At 47.0% G+C, this 23,077-nt stretch overlaps 1 protein-coding gene across 5 annotated transcripts in view; it reads left to right on the forward strand.

Annotated features, from left to right (window-relative positions):
* GRK3 (G protein-coupled receptor kinase 3) overlaps window positions 1-23,077 on the forward strand; it is a 151,049-nt gene that overhangs the window by 35,124 nt on the left and 92,848 nt on the right. For 3 of the 5 annotated variants that reach the window (XM_083470938.1, XM_083470940.1, XM_083470939.1), the window contains exon 2: window positions 1,940-2,016. In XM_083470938.1, coding sequence (XP_083327064.1) covers window positions 1,940-2,016 — 77 coding nt within the window. Of the gene's footprint in view, window positions 1-1,939; window positions 2,017-4,584; window positions 4,631-8,387; window positions 8,435-17,812; window positions 17,831-23,077 lie in introns of those variants that run through there. The other 2 variants (XM_083470941.1, XM_083470942.1) reach the window with 2 other exon arrangements.

Below are 23,077 nucleotides of genomic sequence, written 5' to 3' on the forward strand. Positions count from 1 at the left end.
GCACGGTGGCACAGGGATCAATAGACTGTCAAATGTCCGGGGACCCTGTGTGATCGCCATAGTGTTACATCTTAATACTTTGGTTCTTAAACCAGGTGGTACTTTCTGTCAGTTACCCAACCTTTTAACAGTCACACCCCTGAGGTGCTTCAAATAATACAACAGACCCAGGGGATCCCCACACCCCTCTTAACTGGACTTAGGTTTTTCTTTTCTTTCTAGAAGATGTCTCCTCTCCTGACTGGAAGGAGACCCAAGGAGACAGCTTCTACTTCTCCTGGCTCATGCTCAGCCCTCCAATTCACTCCTCTCTGAATACTCTCCCAATACACACAACATTGTCTTCCAGCCTAAGCTCAGAGGCTCTTTTCTCTAGCTGTAGGTATTTTCCTTAGGGTAGATGTTCCACACACTGATCAGAACCAAATTCCTCCCTCTCCATTTCCATCTCTCAGAAACAGCTCCTTTTATTCTCCCTCCCAAAGTGCTGTCTCCACCCCCTCTGGCTAGGGGGCCAATCAGAGAGAGGCTCCAGCCCCCTGGTGGAATTCTGAGGCACTGCATCCCCAGAGCCTGGTCTCACTCTGCTGTCTGTCACATGCACCTTCCATGTTTGGCTGCATGCACACAGGTGGAGACTACAGCTGCATAAGAACTGCCTCTGTTCTTCCCTCTTCAATCTCCTCCTGGTTCTGGGAGAGGGTGGGGAAGCATTTGGCCCTTCACTTGCCTGATCTGCCTCTTCCTCCTCGTCTACCAACCCATCCTGAACTCTACCCTCCAACTCTGAAGGTTTTCCTGCCCCTGCCCTCTTGCCTCCTGGCTGGTTCACAGGGCCCCTCTCCCGAGTCAGCCAGCAGCCCCCTTCCCCTGGTGCACACTCGTCTGGGTCCTGCCAGTCCCCGACAGCTACTAGTCATGATGGTTATATTCTGCCTCTGGTACTGGAGACAGTGTGCCTCAAAACCAGTTGCTGCGGAACAACAGCAGGAAGGGGCAGTTGCTAATGCTGTGTGTGTTTGTGGGCTTCTCAGAGTCATGTTTAAAGAAGAAGAGCCCTGCTGGATCAGGCCAGTGGGTGTCCATCTAGTCCAGCATCCTGTTCTCACAGTGCCAACCAGATACCCCAGTGGGAAGCCCACAGGCAGGATGCAAGCCCCACAGCACTCTACACAATTGTGATTCTCAGCAACTGATATTCAGAGGCATACTGCCTCCGACCATGGAGGTTAGAGATGGGGAAAGAGCGGGGGGGGGGTGTTCAGGAGTAAAGCTGAATGGCCTGGTGGGAGAAAGTGGAGCAAAACAGGAGTTAGAGGAGAGATGGCGTCAGAATAATGCAGGATATGTGGGGGAGGCCAGAGAAGGCCATATGCAATGAAATTTGAAATTTGCAAATTATTTTTGCCTACAGTCTCTCCCCCCCCCAACTGCCATCAAATCAACAATCATGTATTTTTCCACTGACATAACTGATCTGAATTCACTGATCTGGTGGTTTCCAGTGCTGCTGTGGTACAAAAACATAGAATTGAGGCACAGATCCTTAGGGATCCTCACAATTATTTAAAAGGGATCCCCTCCAAACCACCAACAAATCTGTTGGGAGAGGAGCAAGCAAAGTGGGTGGTGCCCACGGCCCTCTCTCAAAATCCCAAATATGTCTACTGGCCTCCAAAACGTAGCAACCACTAATACTCACATACATGCATGTGAAAGTGAATCCCATGCAGACATTTTCTGTTTGATTTATCCATTTCTGATTGAAAACCAAAACCCCAAATCCTTCAGGATGACATCTTCAGGGTTTTGTAGTTGATTTGGCCTGTTGTTCACCATATCTATCTTTTAAAGGTACCTTTTTATACCTCTCTTTCTTCATTTCCTTGTTGTGTGTGTGGTTGCAAGGAGTAATGTGTGTCTGTGATTTCTCTTTCAGTATCCGCAGCGTGATGCAGAAGTATTTGGAGGAGAGAGGTGAATTAACCTTTGACAAGATTTTTAGTCAGAAGATTGGTAAGCCGCCGTGTGCTTTTTTTTACTCCTCCCACGCTGATGTTCAGAACTGCATGCTATAAATTGGTGTTTTCCAACATGTGGATATCTGGGGCAGAGTTGTGTGCTTTCCTGAGGGGAAATTGGGAGGCAAATGGTGCTTCACATACAAAGCAAGATGTGAGATATATTTTTGATAATGTGACAGAACAATGGGCTGCGAGTTAAGAGCCCAGTTGGTTTTTGATTCTGGGATTTTTGTTGGAAATTGGGGTGCAACTCAGCTGGCAGAAAAGGATTTGCATGGGCTTAAAACAGCAAGAGACCTCCTGACTATCCCTGTACCTTTGACCCTATCCTTCAAAGTTTGGACTGATACAGCTTAGGTTGCAGCCTGTTTAGAGCTCCATCCTCCTCCTTACACTGCTCTCTTGGACCACAGAGAAAAAATTACCACTGTCTTTGTCTTTTCTAGACTAGTTAGTTAGGTTAGAAACATTTATTTCCAAGTTATGTACTTCCTATGATAAGCAACTTTGTTATTTTTCTTACTCTGCAAGCATCTCCGTCTGTGTGTGATGGCAACAGGTAAAGTCTGCTCTCCAACCAGCTTCACAAGCCATACTCTGCACACGGTGCGTAACAACAGACTCCCAATAGATCTGTCCTCTTGGCTCAGGGATAGGACTGTGCTTTCCTGGCAAGGGTGGGGCTTTTGACATTTCCCACTGGACCAGCTATGTGTAGCAGCTTTCCCCAACCTGGTGCCCTCGAGATGCTTTGGACTACAACTTCCATCAGCCATGACAATTGGCTGTGCTGCTTGGGGCTGATGGGAGTTGACCTCTGGAGGGCTCCAGGTAGGAGGAAGGTTCAGCTGAAGCCTGAGCCTGTGATCTAACACCTCCCTTGTGGGTGTGGGAAGGGGTGTCAGTCTTCCATGGGGCCTCCCCAGTCTGAGGAACATAGACTGATGGATGCATCCAGTAAGGTGGCTCATGTCCAGGATGGTAACTTGATTGCTCAAGGCATGCCTTAGTCTCTCTCACCACCACAACATCATACAGTTTGGAAATGTTTGCCATAGCTATGCCTTGTCTGTTTTTGTGGAACCATAGTTCTAACTGTGGCTTAGCAGTGCAAGTGGTTGGGATTGCAGTCTCCAATCTTCCATTCTTGGGCAAGCTGATTGAGCAGGTGGTTCCTGAACAACTCCAGGTACTCCTGGAGGATGCAGACCATTTGGATCCCTTCTAGTTGGGATTCAAGCCTCATCATGGGGCTGAAACTGCCTTGGTCACGCTGGTTGATGATCTCCGGTGGGCTAGGGACAAAAGTGAGAGCTGTTTCCTAGTTTTGCTGGATCTCTCAATGGCCTTTGACACCATCAACCATAACATCCTTCTGGACCGTCTAGAGGAGCTGGTGGCATTGTTATACAGTGGTTCCGCTCCTTCCTCCTGGGCTGTGTCCAGAAAGTGGGGGGGGGGATGAGTGTTCAGACCCCTAGGCTCTCACTTGTGGGGTACCTTAGGGTTCTGTCCTCTCCCCCATGTTTTTTAACATCTATATGAAGCCGCTGGGAGTGATCATTAGGGGGTTTGGGATGAGTGTTCATCAGTGTGTGGATGATACCCAGCTCTACCTCTCTTTTAAATCAGAACCAGTGAGGGCAGTGAAGGTCCTGTGTGAGTGTCTGGAGGCAATTGGAAGATGGATGGCAGCTAACGGACTGAGGTTGATTCCTGACAAGGCAGAAGTGCTGTTTTGGGGGGGACGGGGCAGGCAGCTGTGGGGGACTCCTTGGTCCTGAATGGGGTATCTGTGCCCCTGAAGGACCAGGTGTGCAGCCTGGGAGTCATATTCGACTCACAGCTATCCATGGAAGCGCAGGTCAATTCTGTGTCCAGGGAAGCTATCTACCAGTTCCATCTGGTACGCAGGCTGAGATCCTATCTGCCCACAGACTGTCTTGCCAGAGTGGTGCATGCTCTAGTTATCTCCTGCTTGGACTACTGCAATGCACTCTACGTGGGGCTACCTTTCAAGGTGACCCAAAAACTACAACTAATCCAGAATGTGGCAGCTAGACTGTTGCCTGGGAGTAGCCACCAAGGCCATATAACACTGGTCCTGAAAGACCTCCCAGTACATTTCCAAGCACAATTCAAAGTGTTGGTGCTGACCTTTAAAGCCCTAAACGGCCTTGGCCCAGTATACCTGAAGGAGTGTCTCCACCCCCATCGTTCAGCCCAGACAATGAGGTCCAGTTCTGAGGGCCTTCTGCTGGTTCCCTCACTGCGAGAAGCGAGGTTACAGGGAAGCACTCGCTCGCTGGATCACATTGGATCACTCACATTGTCATGGTGAGTGGTGCCCTAAACCTAGGTGCCCTAAACCTAGTCTGCCTCCCTTTTCCCCTGACCACCCAGTAGTCGTAAAAGAAAATTAAAGTTTAGAACAGGGAATATGTGGACTTTGTCGGATAACACAGATAATAAGCATCCCGAACACAGAACTTGCCATCATTGCAAGACAGCTGTGACGTTTTAACATTGATCTTGCCGCGCTTCAAGAAACTCAAAGATCAGGTGAGGGACTACTGAAGGAAGAAAAAGGAGGCTACACATTTTTCTAGAAAGTGTTGGAGTTGGAACTTAACGGGTTAAGTTCTTCCCATGATGCCACCCCATTCTGACGTCAATTTTGGAAGCTTGGGAGGAGCTTGGGCAAAGTTTGCCAGTCCCACTCTGTACCTTGTGGGGAAAGGATGCAGTTTTTGTCATGGCTGCAAATAGTCCTGGAAATTCCTGAGAAATGTTGGAATAAAAGCTGTAAATAGACAAACTGGACTCTGTGTGTTTGTCTGGAAGCTGAGTCAAGCTGCATGACAGTTTTACACCGCTGTGCGAAACTCTGCTGAGCCGTGACGGAGAGCCTGAGCGGAAGTGTGCCGGGCGGCCATAAATCGCTAATCGAGGTTCGTAAATCAATTAGTGGGAGTCACGGCTGATAACAAACTGCCATAGGTTATGGGTAACCTAAATCACCTATCGTAAACCTGTCACGGGAGTCTGCCGGGAGCTGTGAAATCTGCGGTGTCGAGCAGAGACGGCAGGAGGCGGAGGCAGAAGCAAACAAGCAAGCTGAAAAACGCAGAGATTTGCCTGTGTTGCTGAGAGCTAAGAGCAGCAAGGTATCGTTTCTCCAGGGAGAGAAGCCAGAGGAGCTGATGTTTTTGTAAGTACAGCTTGGGGCCCCCTTGGGAGAACGGAAGGAGATGGCGGACGGCCATGATTCATTCTCCGTGCCTTTTGAAAAGTTAAACGGCCAGAATTGGGCGGAATGGAGCAGAAAGCTGAAGGCCTGGCTGGTAGCTAAGGGTCTGTGGGACGCGGTCTTAAGGCCTCCACTGCCGCAACCAGCCGCCGGAGCTGCAGCAGCAGTAATTGCAGATGCGCATGCTTCGCAGAGGAGAAACCAGAAAGCCCTGGGAGCTATAGTGCTCAGTTTGGAGGGTTCAGAGTTGCCCCATGTGGAGGGTTTGGACACTGCGCATGACGCTTATGCTGCTCTTGAAAGAGTGCACCACAGGACCACGGCTGGTGCTAAAATCCACACCACCAGGCGTTTGTTTGAAATGAAGCTGCGTCCAGGTGGGGACATAAGACAGCATGTTACAGAGATGCTCTCTGTGTTTAATGAACTGCGGCTGTTGCAGGTGAACTTTACAGATGAATTGAAGGTTTATATTTTGCTAAGCTCTCTGGACAAAAGTTATGACAATTTATGTCTAACTTTGGAGTCTATGAGTCCGCAGGATCTGACTTTGGCGTACGTCACAGGACGCTTGGCTGACGAACAGGAGAGACGTCTCAGGGAGAGCAAGTCTGGCGCAGGGAGCTCCACCGGGAAAAAGGGGGGGGCCAGGCCAGATGAGAGCTTTGTTCAGGCTTTTTCCACTCGTCGGTGCTACGTGTGTGGATCTCACAGTCATCTCAAAAGAGACTGCCCACAGAAAGCGAGGGCAGCTGGACAGGAAGGCTTCAAGGACACCTATCATGGAAATCAGTCGGGTTTCCATGGGAACAAGTCTGGGAGAGAAGGCCAGCGTGGGAACGCAAGAGAAGTACGTGGAAAACAACGTGAGGAGACGTATCAGATAACAGCTAGTCTGGCTTTGTCTGAAGACAGCTGTGACACAAGCACAGAGCTAAATTTTGTTATTGACTCTGCAGCTAATTGCAATTTGATTCCAGAGACACCTGCTGTCGAGAGGTGGCACTGCACGGCAATTCCTGCCGGAAAAACTGTACTGTTTGCAAATGGACAGAAAAGAAATATAACTAATGCTGTAAATTTGAATTTTGCTGTTTTACAGGAAACGTTGGAGTGTTGTACCGTTCCTGGGATGCACCACTGTCTTTTATCTGTGCCTTATTTACTGAAAAAGGGATTTACGGTTTGTTTTCAGGATGATGTGTGCACAATCTCCAAAGGAGGAAGGATGCTTGCCAAGGTTAAAAAGGGGCAGAATGATCTCTTCATTCTTAAAACGTCTCTGGAGGGTGATGGGAAGGTTGAAAAAGCACAAGCACTGCGTGCTACAATTCCCAATCATAATTCATGTGTACATGCTTGGCATACACGAACAGCTCATGGTTCTTTGGAAGCGCTACAGGTGCTACCAGAGGTTTCTAAAGGGTGTAGGATTTCAGAATGTGGACATGCTGTAAGTTGTGAAACTTGCAAGCTGGCAAAGGTAAAAGGATGCAGTTATCCAAAGGTTGAGAGGATAACCACTAGGCCTTTTGAACAAATTCACATAGATTTGTGGGGTCCTGTAAAGGAACCAAGTCTGGGAGGGTCAAGGTTTCTGCTTACGATGCAGGAGGATTTTACACAGAATTCCTGGACACACGGTCTCAAATCCAAGGATGATGCAGCACAGCTGATCAAACATTGGATTGAGGAGGTGGAACAAAGGTTTTCCACCAGAGTGCAGGCTGTCACAAGTGACAGAGGAGCTGAGTTTACAGGTTCTGCTTTGCAGAAGTACTTTCACAAGAAAGGGATACGTCACACAGTGACTTCACCCAATCAGTGGGGGGTGGCAGGGCTGAAGTGTCAGGCTCTGGTTAAAACTGCACAGGTGTTGCTGAAAGATTCTGGGTTACCTCCAAGGTTTTGGTTGGAGGCAATCAAGTATGTGGGCTTCACCTGGAATCGCACCTACAATTCCATGATAGGGGACACACCGTTTAGGCTGTTGCATGGCAGGAAACCCCAGATTCATTTTTTGCGTATGTTCGGGTCACATGCATCTGTGTCAGTACCTGCTGCTTTGCAGGGGCCAGATGGATCCAAGTTCCGGAAAATGATCTTCTGTGGGTATGAGCCAGCAGCGTGTGCATGGAGGTTTGCGTTTCCATCAGGTGATCAGAGTAAATTACTGATCAGCAAGCACGCTGAGTTCTATAAGCAGGATAAAAAGTCACAAGCTGCTGTCAAGCGTGATATTCTCTCAGAGTGTCTTTCTGATTCAGAACAGGAAAATTCTGAGGGGGAGGAAGAAGAAACTGAGTCTGATGATGACGATCAGGTAACTGACCAAAGTCAGGAACAGGAGGAGGTATTTGTAGTTTCTCCACAGGTTGTGAAAAGAGAGGCCAAAAGTGAGCCTAGTTCTCCTGTGAGTGTAATGGAGAGGATTCGAAAACGTTTTAAGTCAGAAGGGGAATCCCGTGAGGCTGAGGACACATCTTCTGGTGGCAGTGAGTCAGAGGTAACATCTGAGTTTGTGCCCAGAAGGTCAAGTCGCGCAACAAAGGGCATTCCACCTGAAAGGTACCAAGCGACAAGTGCGTGGGCAAAATTCGCACAGTGTGATTCTGGGAGTGTTGAAAGGGTTCAGCAGGTGCCTGGGAAAGATGCTGGGAAGGAGCACAAGGCAAAGGGGAAGGTGTTGAACTCAAAAGGGTCTTGTCAGAAGGTGCGGCAAAGGGGGGTGTTGGAGTTGGAACTTAACGGGTTAAGTTCTTCCCATGATGCCACCCCATTCTGACGTCAATTTTGGAAGCTTGGGAGGAGCTTGGGCAAAGTTTGCCAGTCCCACTCTGTACCTTGTGGGGGAAGGATGCAGTTTTTGTCATGGCTGCAAATAGTCCTGGAAATTCCTGAGAAATGTTGGAATAAAAGCTGTAAATAGACAAACTGGACTCTGTGTGTTTGTCTGGAAGCTGAGTCAAGCTGCATGACAGTTTTACACCGCTGTGCGAAACTCTGCTGAGCCGTGACGGAGAGCCTGAGCGGAAGTGTGCCGGGCGGCCATAAATCGCTAATCGAGGTTCGTAAATCAATTAGCGGGAGTCACGGCTGATAACAAACTGCCATAGAAAGATGTACCTGAACAAGAACATCAAATACATGGGGTAAAAAGGTAAAGGAACCTCTGACCGTAAGTCCAATTGCGGACGACTCTGGGGTGCTCATCTTGCTTTATTGGCCGAGGGAGCCGGCGTACAGCTTCCGGGTCATGTGGCCAGCATGACTAAGTTGCTTCTTGCGAAACCAGAGCAGCGCATGGAAATGCCGTTTACCTTCCCGCCGGAGCGGTGCCTATTTATCTACTTGCACTTTGTGCTTTCGAACGGCTAGGTTGGCAGGAGCGGGGACCAAGCAACGGGAGCTCAACCCATCGCAGGGATTCAAACCGCAGACCTTCTGATTGGCCAGCCCTAGGCTCTGTGGTTTTAGACCACAGCGCCACCCATGTCCCTTAGATGTGGTAGTGTGATGGCCTGGGAATCTGATTCAGAGGCTGAACCTGAGGAATCCCAGCCTGCACAGGAGTCCCCGCCGCCAGGGCAGGGGCTTGAATCTGAAGGGCCTGCACCTGTGCTGGATCCTCAGGAGCAGACACCACATGAATCCATTCTGGCTACAGAGGTGATTGAGGACCCATTGCCTGCAGGTGCTCCTCTCCCAGCCTTGTCAGGGGAAGGTGAAGCTGCCCCTGGGTCCAGTAACCCTCCAGCCTCTCCTGAGCTGCAGAGGCTCAGGGCAGAGAGGTGGAGGGAACTGGGTTCTCTCAGGAGGAGTGCTCGCCTTAAGGCCAGGAGAGGCAGGTCACCTGTGGGGCCGGGGCCGCCCCTGGCCTCAGAGGAGATAAAGGCCAGTCAGCCCAGTCCCAGGTTGTGGGAGCAACATCGCTGGAAACCTGTTCCTGCCAGCACCCTGACCTGCTCTTCTGGAGTTCCTGACCACACCTGGCTTCTTGCCTTGGATCCCACCTTGCCCTTGACGGACAGCCTCCAGACCCTCGACCCAGGACCGGACTCAGACCTCACCGCATGGTAACACCCCCCCCCGGGACCAGCACAGGTAGGCTTTGCTATTAAAAATGATCTTGTGAGGCTCTTGTCAGAAGTTATCTCCCGCTTGGACTACTGCAATGCGCTCTACCTGGGGCTACCTTTGAAGGTGACCCAGAAACTACAACTAATTCAGAATAACACTGGTCCTGAAATACCTACATTGGCTCCCATTATGTTTTTAAGCACCATTCAAAGTGCTGGTGCTGACCTTTAAAGCCCTAAATGGCCTCAGCCCAGTATACCTGAAGGAATGTCTCCACCTCCATCATTCTTCCCGGACACTGAGGTCCAGCTCTGAGGGCCTTCTGGTGGTTCCCTCACTGTGAGAAGTGAGGTTAGAGGGAACCAGGCAGAGGGCCTTCTCAGTAGTGGCACCCACCCTGTGGAACGTCTTCCCATCAGATGTCGAGGAAATAAACAACTACCTGACTTTTAGAAGACATCTGAAGACAGCCCTGTTTAGGGAAGTTTTTTAATGACTGATGTTTTATCATGTTTTTTATATTCTAGTGGGAGCCACCTAGAGTGGCTGGGGAAACCCAGCCAGATGGACGATAAATAAATAAATAAAATTATTAATCATCATTATCATTATAATCACTATTGGCATCAGAAAGTGTGTGTCCAGTTGTTTTGGGAAAGGGTTCATAAGCGGATGGTTTTAGCTGTCCATTGTTAACTCCAGCTGCTTTTCAGCTTTACTCACTTGTAGGGCTAACAGGCTTATCTTCTAGAGCAGGTGTGGGGAACCTTGAGTAGCTGCTGTTGGATTCCAACTCTCACCAGCCCCAGCCAGCGTTGGAGTCTTTAAAAATAAATTTATGGTAGTTGCTGTCAGTATACCTGGTTACATCTAGGAGCAAGCCCATGACTTACAATAGGTTCTGGGATATCTTCCTTGGGACATTCCTATGCATGCTCATGGTCTTCTGAGCATTACTCTGGCACCCCAGGAGGTGCCACAAAAATGAGATGGCTCACAATTTTCCTTCACCTCATTTCTTTAACTCCCATGGTGCAGGATAGAGAATTGAGGGAATATTTACATCACAGACTAGAACGGTCGCTTCCATTTCCCTAGAGAGCCCTGTGAACTGTAGTTCTCTCTCTCGCGCATGATCACTCTCAGCCTTGCAATCATTCTTAGGATTTTGGGAGTAAGGACTGTCAGGACTGGTCGTTGTCCTCTTCAGATCACAACACAAACGGTTCTTGTTCTTTTATAACTTTTTGTTATGTATTAACAAAACAAGCTTATAAACGGTTCTTCTCTTTAACTACTATTCCTCAGAGTCACTTCTTTCAGATACCTTCTGAGCTCTGCTTCTCCGTGACCAGCCACTCTCAAAATGGCGAAGGTGCCCTTCCCTTCGCTTTCCTGCTCCTTTTCCTACCCTCCTGGCTAGAGCTGGCTTGTGTCTCCCCTCCTCCCAATCTGAGCTAGAACTGAACCCTGGCCTTTCCTGGGAACAGCTGGTCAGTGGCGTAGCGTGGGGGGTGCAGGGGGGGCTGGCCGCACCGGGCGCAACATCGGGGGGGGGCGCTCGCACTCGCAGCTCTCTACCCCTACCTGGCTCACTCACTCTCTCTCACAGGCAGTGCTGGCTGTGCAAATCCGATCCGAGCCGCTGAGTCGCCGCCCACTGTGGAGGGGGTGGGTGCCAGGCGTGCGGTGCGGAGAGAGAGCGAGGGACTATCTGGGGGAGGGACAGTGCAGCGGCCGCCCAGCGCAGTGCTGAGCGCGGGAGAGAACCACACCAGCCCAGCCCAGGCAGCAGCAAGAAGAAGCTGGCAGCGGCGGCAGGTTAGGGGTTAGGGGGCTCAAATTACTTGCCTTGCCCCGGGTTAGGGGGTGCAAATTACTTGCCTTGCCCCGGGTGCTGACAACCCACGCTACGTCGCTGCAGCTGGTCCCTCCCTGTTGTTCCTGTTAGATTCACTGCTCTCCTCCCGGCCTTGGGGAAAACATTCTCCCTCTGGGAAACTGGAAACTTCTAACTCTAACTCTTCCCTGACAAAAGCCATGGCATTTAAATATATAAAACCCTTCCTTCTCCAGTTACTAGGGCTGGGTGATACCTGGTTTTCAACATCACGATATGTAACCAGTTAAATATTGTGATATTTCAGGATATCACAATATCTGAAATAAGGCTGGAGCTATGTAGAGGTGAACATGGTCCTGGCAACTGCTATTACTTATGGCTCTAACTCTAAAACTCATAAAATTTTACTTAACGTATTGTTGCAACTGTTATGTTATAGTACTACTGTACCGATAATAGCACATTTTCTCTAAAATTAAAGCTGTGGAAGTAATTAGAAGCTAGATACCAAAGGTTCCCCAAACATTTAATTACATTACTAAACAAGAAAAAAGCAAATTCAATGTCACACTTTTATATATTCAAATATAATTCACTATCGAGTCTTAGTTGAATGTATACATCGCACAACACCAGTTATTTGATTGTTTGTTAATTTTCTTTTCTAAACAAGGCCAAAATAGAAAGAATGGAATGGATAAATTTTAACAGAACAAAATATAAACAAAATTTATATTTTTATTGCCAAGAAAATTTGCATTTCTTTTATAAACCAGGCCAAACCGGAAAGCATGGATAAAATTTTACAGAACAAAAACTATTAAACACAATTTATATTTTTTGCAAGGGAAATTTGCATTTTGGCGTTTTCTGGCAATAGAGATGCCCTTTGTATTTGAAGAACATTGCCAGCCGAGCTGAACACACTTTCAGATTGCACACTTGTTCTTGGAATAGCCATAAACTTTTTTGCAAGCTCCTTCAACATTGGGAAGGATGCCTAATGCGCCTTCCACCCTATCCGAGGGCATTTGTAAGTGTCCACTCTTGGCGTAGCCATCTAGGAGAAAATGGGCAGCATAAGGAGTTGGGGGGGGGGGGACACCCAGAAGAGGCTCAAATGCAAAGCAGGGTGGGGTTTTTTTTCTTTTACTCTGAAGCAACTTGCAAGCCAACAAGCATCTCAAGAGCGTATTTCCCTCCTGTTTGCGTCAGGGGAGGGGAGAGCTGAAGACTGGCAGAGTTAACCTGAGGCTGGCAGCGTAGGCTGGGTTAGTAAGAAACCTGTGGGCTGCTTCTTCCCCAAAGAAAGGCACACACAACAAACACTGGGTGTTTCCCCCCTTTTATTCTGAAGAAACATCCGAAAACACACAGAGAGAGAGAGAGAAGCAGGGAAGGCGAGCAAGAAAGGGAGAGAGAGAGCGTGCAAGGGAAGCCCTGCAGGGCAGACTGAGCTCAAGAAACCTGGGGCTCCCGAAGCCTCTCTGGAGATGGAGATTCAACCTGGAGGCCCATTGCCTGACTAGGATGTGCTCTGCCACAGAGGTGTAGCCCTTCCCACCAAGCAGGTCAGGTTTTGCACACGGAAAGTTGAAGGGAACATTCCTTGCCTCAGGCACTTGGCTAGCAGGCCCATAAAGCACCCTCCTTCCTTGCCCAGCTCCATGACGGATTGTTGGAACAGAATGCCAGATGTGTTGCTCTGGAGAACGAGCCCATCCTGCCCTGTCAAAGCAAAACTCTTGTTAGTGTTTCTGTCTCCCTGATGCATCACACCTCCTGAATAATCCATGCACTGTTGCCTAGCATTGGTCAAATATGCACAGAAACACCACCAAATAAAGAGCTGTTGTGCAGCAGCAGCCGGGAGGCCTCGCGGAGGCTGCTCTTGGTCTGCCCTTGGTGACCTTGAGCTCTTCAGTGTCTTTTGTCTGATGGAATCTGCTCTGACAAAGGAGGCTGCCGCGAGAAATCTCATCAGAGCCTGGTAACCAAAATTTTGCCATCAAAATGTTAGCATGTGTGTTGCCAAAATTCTGTAATTATAACAATTGTCAACTGTCTTTGAAGCTGCTCAAGATGGCATAGAAAAAATTAAATTTCTGTAGCTTTCCCAGTTAAAGAATTGAAAAGTAGTTGGCATCTTAACTTTTCCCGCCAACCTAGCAGTTCAAAAGCACGTCAAAATGCAAGTAGATAAATAGGTACCACTCCGGCGGGAAGGTAAACGGCGTTTCCGTGCGCTGCTCTGGTTCGCCAGAAGCGGCTTAGTCATGCTGGCCACATGACCTGGAAGCTGTACGCTGGCTCCCTTGGCCAATAAAGTGAGATGAGCCCCGCAACCCCAGAGTCGGCCACGACTGGACCTAATGGTCAGGGGTTCCTTTACCTTTACCTGGCATCTTCACTTTAAGTGCCTGGCTTAGCAAGAGCGGACCCCTGCAGCTTCCTGTTTGCAAAAGGGGGATATTGGAGACATAGGTCCGTTAGGACAAATGGGACACTGCCCCACCAACCTCGACTACCCTCAGTAAGCCACCGCCTGCCTCCCTCCTTACGTACAACCTGCACAGTGGGTGGTGCTGGAGGTTAGCTTCTTCCATCTTAGGGTTGCCTTTGAAGAACTCAGCAGAGGGGGACAAAAAAAGGTGTTGGCTCTGCCCCTCATTGGTTGTGGCTCCACTTGCTGTTGACCTCCTTGTCCTCTACCCTGCCAGTACTTTTTTTAAAAAGACTTTCATTAAGACTTTTGATAATACATTGTAAGAAAAGAACAAACTAAGTGAGAGAGACAGAGAATACACAGTCCTCTTTCACGTGTAAATCTTGTCCCACACAGAGAAAGGTGATCCCTCCCAACTCTCACCTAGGAACTTACCTTTCTTCTCTCATCCTCCCACCTGGGAGATACTCACTTCCGAGCCTCTCACACAGAGTCCTTCAATAGTCTCAGTCTCAGTCAGTTTTATTGCACATAGCCAAAGGCTGCCGCAATGTACACAGAATTATTTGACAATTAAAAGAAAATATACTGAATTGGTAAAAAAAGACTTAAAACATTTATATTATTAAAACATTACATACTCTAAACAAAGCTATAAAAGTACCCCAATGTACAAATAAAAACATTAAACGATAAAATTCATAAGCTAATATCATCACATGGTCACTAATGTTAAAAACAATATCAATTAATACAGTGTGCAATTTATACTCAGAGTTTGGTGACAAAGATAGAGCATAACCTGAGGTAGATAGATAGGATCAAATAAATTCATCTCCTTTACAGTTAATGGCTACCTTGGCTATATAATTTGCTCTAATTTTCCTAGCAGCAGTTGCAAAAAGTGCTACCCGCCAGGTCACATACTTATCTGTGTCTGCAAGGAGATATAACATCATATCAAGGGAGTTCTGGCCAGGGGACCCTGTCATTATAGGTACCAAAAATCTTTTTCTTGCATCATTATATAATGGACAGTGCAAGATATAATGCATAAGGTCCTCTACTTCAGAACATCCCCTAACGCAAACACGTTCGTTTTTTGGTATGCCTCTATGTCTCCCATCTCTATAAGCAGAGCTTATTGTATTTAGTCGTAGCTCTGTAAAAGCTTTTCGAAGCTGTGCAAAAGTCAATTCATTAAAATAAGATATGTGTTCATTGACCTCTCTAAGTTTAAAATACAATGGGGCACATGTAGATGTGCACATAGAGTTTAGATCATTTTTAGTTGCCACTGCCCTTATGGTTCGTTTAAAAATATTTTTCTGGGAATATAAGGGGAGTTCTTTAATCTCAGTCACTGAGAGGTCATATTTGCCCATCAGTTGGGCAGCAAGATGTACCCAGTTTTTAAAGGGTAATCCATTTGATAGCTCAATCAGGCATTTTTTGGTAGCCTAGTGTTGTCCATCTATTGAACTCTAAACCAGTAACAGAGAATTCTTTTATCTATTTGGCTCTCTATGCTCAACATGCGAGTTTCCAACCTGACCATGGCAGATTGCACGTCTTTGGGTAAACCTAAAAGAACTCTTAAAAAATAATTCTGTGGGGGTTCCAGACTGGAGACCTTTGAGGTACCCCAAACCTCTGCACCATATAAAATCTGGGCCATTGTTTTTGCTTTATACACAGATAGAGCTGGGTTGACCAGATTTCCACCTTTACTTGCAGCGAATTTCAGAATGGCTTTTGCTGATTTAAAGGCTTGCAATTTAATATTGGATAGCTGTGTATTCCAAGATGCCGTTTCTGAATAAATCAATCCCAGATATTTAAACGTATTTACTTGGTTTATGATGTGTTCATCCAGGTGCCAAACATGCTTTTTAGAACGCTTCCCAAATACAATGACCTGCGTCCTTCAATATCTAAACAGTAATCTGCATGTTAACCCCTCCTTAGATCTAAGTAGGGGACAACGCAAAATGCAAAAACACAGAACAAGACAGAAACGCAAACTCAGCAAAAAGCGAAAACAAGAAAAGGAAAAAGGAAAAGGAAAGGAAAGAGAGGCAAGAGATAAGGATATTAAAGGAGATAATAAAAAAAGAAGAAGAAACAAATCAGAAAAAGGACTTCCTACTATCCCTCTGTTGGCTATACTGTATAAAAGTGTTCTTCAAGTGTTCTTCAAGATAGTCAAATGTTCAATCCAGAGTAATACCTAGATGTTCCTCCCTCTGCTAGGCAATGCGCTTTCAGTCTTCAGTTCGGGCATTTCAAGTTCATTCATTTTTCTTTCAGAACAAAAAGCCCTCCGGTAATTGTTATAGATAAACATCAACCATAGTGTTCCATCACAACTTTATCTCCAATGTTAAGAAACATTCAGTCCGTGTTCCTTATTCACTCAAAAGTTTCTTCATTGTTGTCAGGGGTTCAGGAACAGAGGCGAGGGCAAGGGAGGAAACAGAGAGCGAGGGGGAGGAGTCCGAAGAAAAGATGAGTGACGACGACGACCCGAGATCTCCGAGCCTGTCCAGTGAATCAGAAGATTCACAGAAAGGAGCGCCAGTGGCCAGAGCAAGGGGGGAGCTTAGGGGGACACCCCAGGAAGAAGGGTCCAGAGAGGGTTCAGAGGGCAGCAGTTGGAAATCGGGGCCAGCGTCACCAACAGAGCGCAGTGGGGAGGAAAGGCGCCAGGTATCGAGCTCTGGCAGCTCGCAGCAGGGGGGAGGGCATGAGCCAGGAGTGGCCACACCTCCATCGGAGAGCGCAGAAACGGTCAAGCAGAAAGTGGAAGGTTGGGCGCGCGCGCCAAGTTCAAATGCACCGGAAAGCGGCGCAGTGAGCAGCCCGGAGAGGGAGCCAGGTCCTAAAGCCCGGCGCAAGGAGACAGGAGGGTCCGGGGGGTCAGCGTCAGAAGAGTCCAGGAAGGAAGAGACCACGGGGGGCAGAGGGACCCAGAGGAGAACGGTCAGGCGGAAAAGGTGGAGTAAGGCTAGGGTATTAAGTTGGTGTACAAGGGGCGGAGACTCAGACGGAGCTTCGCCAGTCTAGCTTATAAGACGTAGAGCTGCACGCAGCAGCTTGGAAATGGAAACTGTAACTCAATAGAGACTTTTATAAAGTGAACGCTGGCTAGCGTGATCCTCTGTGAACTAGGATCTGGGAGCAGCTCTGACAGTTGTGTTTAATAATAATTTATTATTTATACCCCACCCACCTAAGTGGGTTTCCCCAGCCACTCTGGGCAGCTTACAGCACAAAAAAAATTGTAAAACATTAGACATAAAATAATTATGATTACAATTACAATTTATTATTTAGACCCCTCCCACCTGGCTGGGTTTCCCCAGCCACTCTGGGCAGCTGCCAACAGAATATTAAAAATAGAATCAAACAATAAAAATTTCCTGATACAGGGTTGCCTTCAAATATCTTCTAAAAGTCAGATAGCTGTTTATTTCCTTGACATCTGATGGGAGGGTATTCCACAGGGCAGGCGCCACTACCGAGAAGGCCCTCTGCCTGGTTCCCTGTCTTCTTTTTTTGCAATCACTCATAGCCGAGTAAGATTGTTTTCCATAAACACAGTTTTAACAGTGGGTTCGTAAGTGACTGTGGAGGCCAATTCTGGATCCACACGTCCTTCCACAGTGGGGACATTGATTTCCGGGTGGGACTTGATCATGGTGAGAGTTTACCAAGCATGCCTTCCTCTTAGCACACTTCTCCCTTTCATCCTGAGTTCGAGCGTCTTCAAAGCCCATGACACCTTTGGTAAAAGCTGTTCTCCAGTTGGAGCACTTGCAGGCCAGTGTTTCCGAGTTGTCAGTATTTATACTACTTTTTTTTTTTTAAGATTTGCCTTGAGAGAGCCTTTAAACTTCTTTTGTTGATCACCAGCATTACACTTTCCATTTTTAAGTTCTGAATAGAGTAGTTGCTTTGGAAGACAATAATCAGGCATCTGAACAACATGACCAATATAATGAAGTTGATGTTGAAAAATCAACGTTTCGACCCTGGTGATCTTTGCTTCTTCCGGTACACTGGCTTTAGTTCACCTGTCTTCCCAAGTGCTGTGTAAAATTTTTCGGAGACACCGTTGATGGAATCTTTTGAGGAGTTGGAGATGGCGTTTATAAATGGTCCATGTTTCACAAGTGTACAGTAAGGTTGGTAGTACAACAGCTTTGTAAACAAGCAGTTTGGTTTCCCTGTGAATGTCCCAGTGCTCAAACACTCTGCACTTCAATTGGGTGAAAGCTGCACTCGCAGAGCTCAGGCGATGCTGGATTTCGGCATCAATGTGGGCCCTTGTGGAAGGATAACTGCCCAGGTAGAAGTGATTGACATTTTCCAGCATTGCACCATTGAGTTGGATTTGTGGTGCTGCAGAGGGATTGTTTTGTGCTTGTTGGTGCAGCACTTTGGTTTTTTGGATATTGAGCAATAGGCCAAGCTTTTCATAAGCTTCTGCAAAGATATTTAGGATGGTTTGGAGGTCTTCCTCTGAGTGTGCATACACTACATTGTCATCAGCATACTGAAGCTCTAGGACTAAAGTTACAGTAACCTAACTCTTTGCTTTCAGCCTGCTCGATTAAAGAGCTTTCCATCTGTTCAATATATGATTTCTACACAGGAGCGGAGTTTCCCTTCAACAAAGTGTAGGATCGTAGCAATGTATAATGAATAGAGTTGGGGCAATAACACAACCCTGTTTAACACCTGATCCCACTACAAATGGTTCACTTTGAGAGCCATTGTTATCTGTGATTGTTGCCATCATATTATCATGGAGGAACCAAATGATGTTCTCAAATTTATCTGGGCAGCCAATTTTCAGAAGGACAGTCCACAGGGCATTATGATTTACAGTGTCGAAGGCCTTAGGTAGGTAAATAAATGCCATATACAGGGGTTGGTTTTGCTCTCTGCACTTTTCTTGAAGCTGTTGAGCAGTGAAAATCATGTCCACTGTCCTCCTAGAAGGTCTAAAACCATTTGGGGATTCAGGGAGGATTGCACTGGATATTGTTAAGAGATGGTTTGCTAAGATGCTTGCAAGAAATTTGCCAGCCGCAGCTAATAAAGAGATGCCTCAATAGTTTCCGCAATCCATTCTGTCACCTTTTTAAAAGAGATTGATAATTTTGGCATCCCTAAAGTTGCTGGGATCTCCTCTCTCTCCCAGATTTTTTTGATGAGCTTGTGAAGTTGTTGTGCAAGTTCTATTCCTCCCACCTTGAAGACTTTGGCAGGTATCCCGTCAGGTCTGCTGGCTTTAGTGTTTTTCATTTGGTTAACAGCTGTTCACAACTCACCCAGATTTGGAGATACTGCAAGCTCATCTCTAATTTGTTTTTGTGGGATTTGTGAGAGGACATCAACAGCTACAGGGGAGTTGCGGTTAAGGAGTTGCTGGTAATGTTCTTTCCAGAGCAGTGCGATAGATTCTTTATCTTTTAGAAGTGTGGTACCATCTGTTGATTGTAGGGGGCATATGCCATGATTTATTGGCCCGTAGATGGTCTTTGTAGCCACAAAGAAACTCTGTGCATCATGAGTGTCGAATAAGTGCTGGATCTCTTGACCTTTTAATAAAAAAAACCCAGGTGTTCTTTAGTTCTCTTGTTCTTCTTTGAACCTCAGCCTTAGCGTTGGCATAGGTTTTTTTCTTAGGGGCACAGTTTCTATCTCTTTGCCAGACCTGAAAGGCCTTCCTTTTCTTGTCAATACAGTGGTACCTCAGGTTAAGTACTTAATTCGTTCCAGAGGTCCGTACTTAACCTGAAACTGTTCTCAACCTGAAGCACCACTTTAGCTAATGGGGCCTCTTGCTGCTGCCGCACTGCCAGAGCACGTTTTCTGTTCTCATCCTGAAGCAGAGTTCTTAACCTGAGGTAATATTTCTGGGTTAGTGGAGTCTGTAACCTGAAGCGTATGTAACCTGAGGTACCACTGTAATGAGTTCAATCTCACTGTCATTCTCATCAAACTGGTCCTGGTATTTCTTGGTTTGGTATCGAATAGTTTGTTCACAGGCTGCAGTAATGGATGTTTTTAACTTGGTCCAGTGTTCCTCGATGTTGTCAGGGAACTCCGAAAGCAGATGGTCCTTAAGAGTCGTTTGGAAGCAATCCTGCTTAATAGGATTTTGAAGGGCTTGAGTGTTCATTTTGCACCCTGGTTTCCTTCCTTGAAGCCTGCATTGAGGTAAAATCTTGATGGCCAACATGGAACGTATTAATCAGTGATCTGTCCAGCAGTTGTTGGCACTCGTCATAGTTCTGGTAAGGAGCACATCACGGCCATCTTCAGCTAGGATGATTACATAATCTAAGAGGCGCCAGTGGTTTGACCAAGGGTGCCTCTAAGATGTTTTTAATTTATTTCTTTGTCAAAAGAGTGTGTTGGTAATTACAAAGTTGTGCACTGCACATATCGTCAAAAGTAAGATTCCATTCTGGTTGCTGTTGCCAATTCCTTCTTTCCTAATAGTCCCAGGCCACAGATAGAAATCTTGCCCAACTCCTGCATTAAATTCACCCAAGATTCCTCCTTAGGTGTCTCTGATAGGATGATATCCAGCCAAGAGTAAAAAAAAATCTTTAATGTCTTCATCAGCATCCAGTGTTGGTGCGTAAGTCGTTCATTAATGTCGGTAGAGATTTCTGACAAGAGCTTCACAAGATGGTTTTTAATAGCAAAGCCTACCCCATGTATTTGATGTTCTTGTTCAGGTAGACCTTTCTAGAAGAATGTCTGTTGTTGTTGTTTAGTTGTTTAGTCGTGTCCGACTCTTCATGACCCCATGGACCGAAGCACGCCAGGCACTCCTGTCTTCCACTGCCTCCTGCAGTTTGGTCAAACTCATGTTAGTAGCTTCAAGAACACTGTCCAACCATCTCGTCCTCTGTCGTCCCCTTCTCCTTGTGCCCTCCATCTTTCCCAACATCAGGGTCTTTTCCAGGGAGTCTTCTCTTCTCACGAGGTGACCAAAATATTGGAGCCTCAGCTTCAGGATCTGTCCTTCCAGTGAGCACTCAGGGCTGATTTCCTGAATGGATAGGTTTGATCTTCTCAAGAGTCTCCTCCAGCACCATAATTCAAAAGCATCAATTCTTTGACAATTAGCCTTCTTTATGGTCCAGCTCTCACTTCCATACATCACTACTGGGAAAACAATAGCTTTAACTATACAGACCTTTGTCGGCAAGGTGATGTCATTGCAGTCTGTAGTCTCCAGCTACTTAATTCGACTGTACACACAAACACACATGTCTGCTCTCCCTGAGCAGTCCAGCATCAGAGTCTGCGACTCAACACTGCTTCAATCCAGAAGCGGAAGGACTCACTGAAACTCCACCCCGGTTACACTCAGGACTGTCTGAGAACTGGCTCAGACTTCCTTTCTCACGCTGAGTAACATCACATGATGTAAACAATGTAGCTGCTTCTCCGCAGTTTGTGGGAACTGAAATCCCAACACCATGACACTCCCCAGAAGCCCCACCCTACTCTGCCAATCCTAATGGGTGCCAGTTACCACTGTTAAGGACCAACATAAAAAGAAAATCTGCTGCCTAAATGAGGAGGAGACAGTTATCAATGCCTCAGACTGGTGCTTCCTGAGGTCTAGTTGATATCTTTTTAAAACAAGCTCCAGTTGCCCCTGATGCTCTTCTGCACAACTGAAAATGAACAGGCGGGCTCTTGCATAGGTTGATTTCAGCGGTGACTATGCAGCAGAACGTCCTGGGGGATTATTGTGCACCCATTGGGTCAGATCGCTGAATCATTCTTCACCCCTCTCTGTTGTATTTTGATGCCAGCCAAAATCAGCCTTCTCTCCTTGCCTCCTTGGAGGTGGGAGGAGTCCCTTATTAAATAAAATAGGAAGTGGGAAAATTTTAAGGCAGTGCATTTATCTAAAACCCTATTTTTATCTGCAATTAAGCTTCTGTTTATTATGTCCCAGTGCATTCTGCTTCCTCTGAGGCCCCCAGCTCTGGGATGAGAGTGCAGTTCTATCTTGAGTCAATGAACCACCTTTAACTTGTTGCTCTTCTCCATTTCCTGTTTGCTACAGGATGAGCCGCATGGCACGGGGCTTCTGGTTTCAAAGCATTGTTTTCTTTTGCCTGTCCTCGTTTAAAAAAAGTCTTATTTGAACTCCTTGACCCATATTGGGTTTCTAAGCAGTTTAAAATTAGGCAGCAGGAATGATATTTGCCATGTTGAAAACATCAAGCGATACAAATGGTTATTACTTGATCAAGGGCTCCTAAGAGGGGGATGCTGATAAGCCAGTGAGATGGGTTAGTCCAGGGGTCAGCAAGGCTTACCTTGCCTGAGCTGGTTCACTGCCGTGGAGCCCTCTCTGTGGGCTGGACCGCGGGCACGCATGAGTGCGCACGCCTGCTATTACCGGCGTCTGCGCAGACGTGATTTCCGGCACTGTGGAAGCGAGCCCCTGCGCCATGCTGCACCAGTTTAGCTCAGCACATGGGGGCTCGCCGAGCAGGCGGCTCAGTTCAGGGACGGCTCATAGGCTGGTAAAACAACCCCTGTGGGCTGCTTGTGGCCCATGGGTCTTTGGTTGCCGACCCCTGGGTTAGTCTCTGTTTCTTGTTAGCTGGTTTGCTTATCTGTGGTCTCAAAGCTTTGGAAAGGATGGCCCAGAGCAAATGGCTTGACACAGAATAATTTTCTCCCTTTGCGATGTGTTGCCATTTCTCCCTCTCCTCCAGTTTCTGGAGATCAGTTAGAGGGTGTGTGTGTGTTTCAGAGGGGCCCCATTCACCACAGCTTCAGCCCCTCTTGCAGTAGGTCAGTAATTGTGGTAATCAGGGGCTGCCCCAGTTCACTGGCCAAATAAATACCCAATTAGTTCAGCATTGTTTGCCTCGAGCTGCTGCATGCTGCTCCAGCAGGATCTTCTGCATCCCCAAGTAGAGCCTGCTTTACTTTTCTCTCTTCCTTCCCTGCCTGATCTTCCAGCAGGATTTTTTTATCATTAAAGCAAATGGGCCCAAGACAATGTGCAAGTTCGCAAGAATTACAGATGAAACTCTGCTGTTAAATAAAGGAAGCATATGTGAAAATAAAACCGTGTTTAATAGTAAAATGGCTGGGTTTCCCCAGCCACTCTGGGCAGCTTACAATAGAATGTTAAAAATATGATGAAACATCAAACATTAAAAACTTCTCAAAACAGGTCTGCCTTCGAATATCTTCTAAAAGTCAGATAGTTGTTTATTTCCTTGACATCTGATGGGAGGATGTTCCACAGGGCAGGTGCCACTACCGAAAAAGCCCTTTGCCTGGTTCCCTGTAGCCTCACTTCTCGCAGTGAAGGAACCACCAGAAGAGCCTCGGAGCTGGACTTCAATGTCCAGGCAGAACGATGGGGGTGG

Source organism: Podarcis liolepis (assembly GCF_965112155.1).
Source record: "Podarcis liolepis genome assembly, chromosome: 13".
NCBI lineage: Eukaryota > Metazoa > Chordata > Lepidosauria > Squamata > Lacertidae > Podarcis > Podarcis liolepis.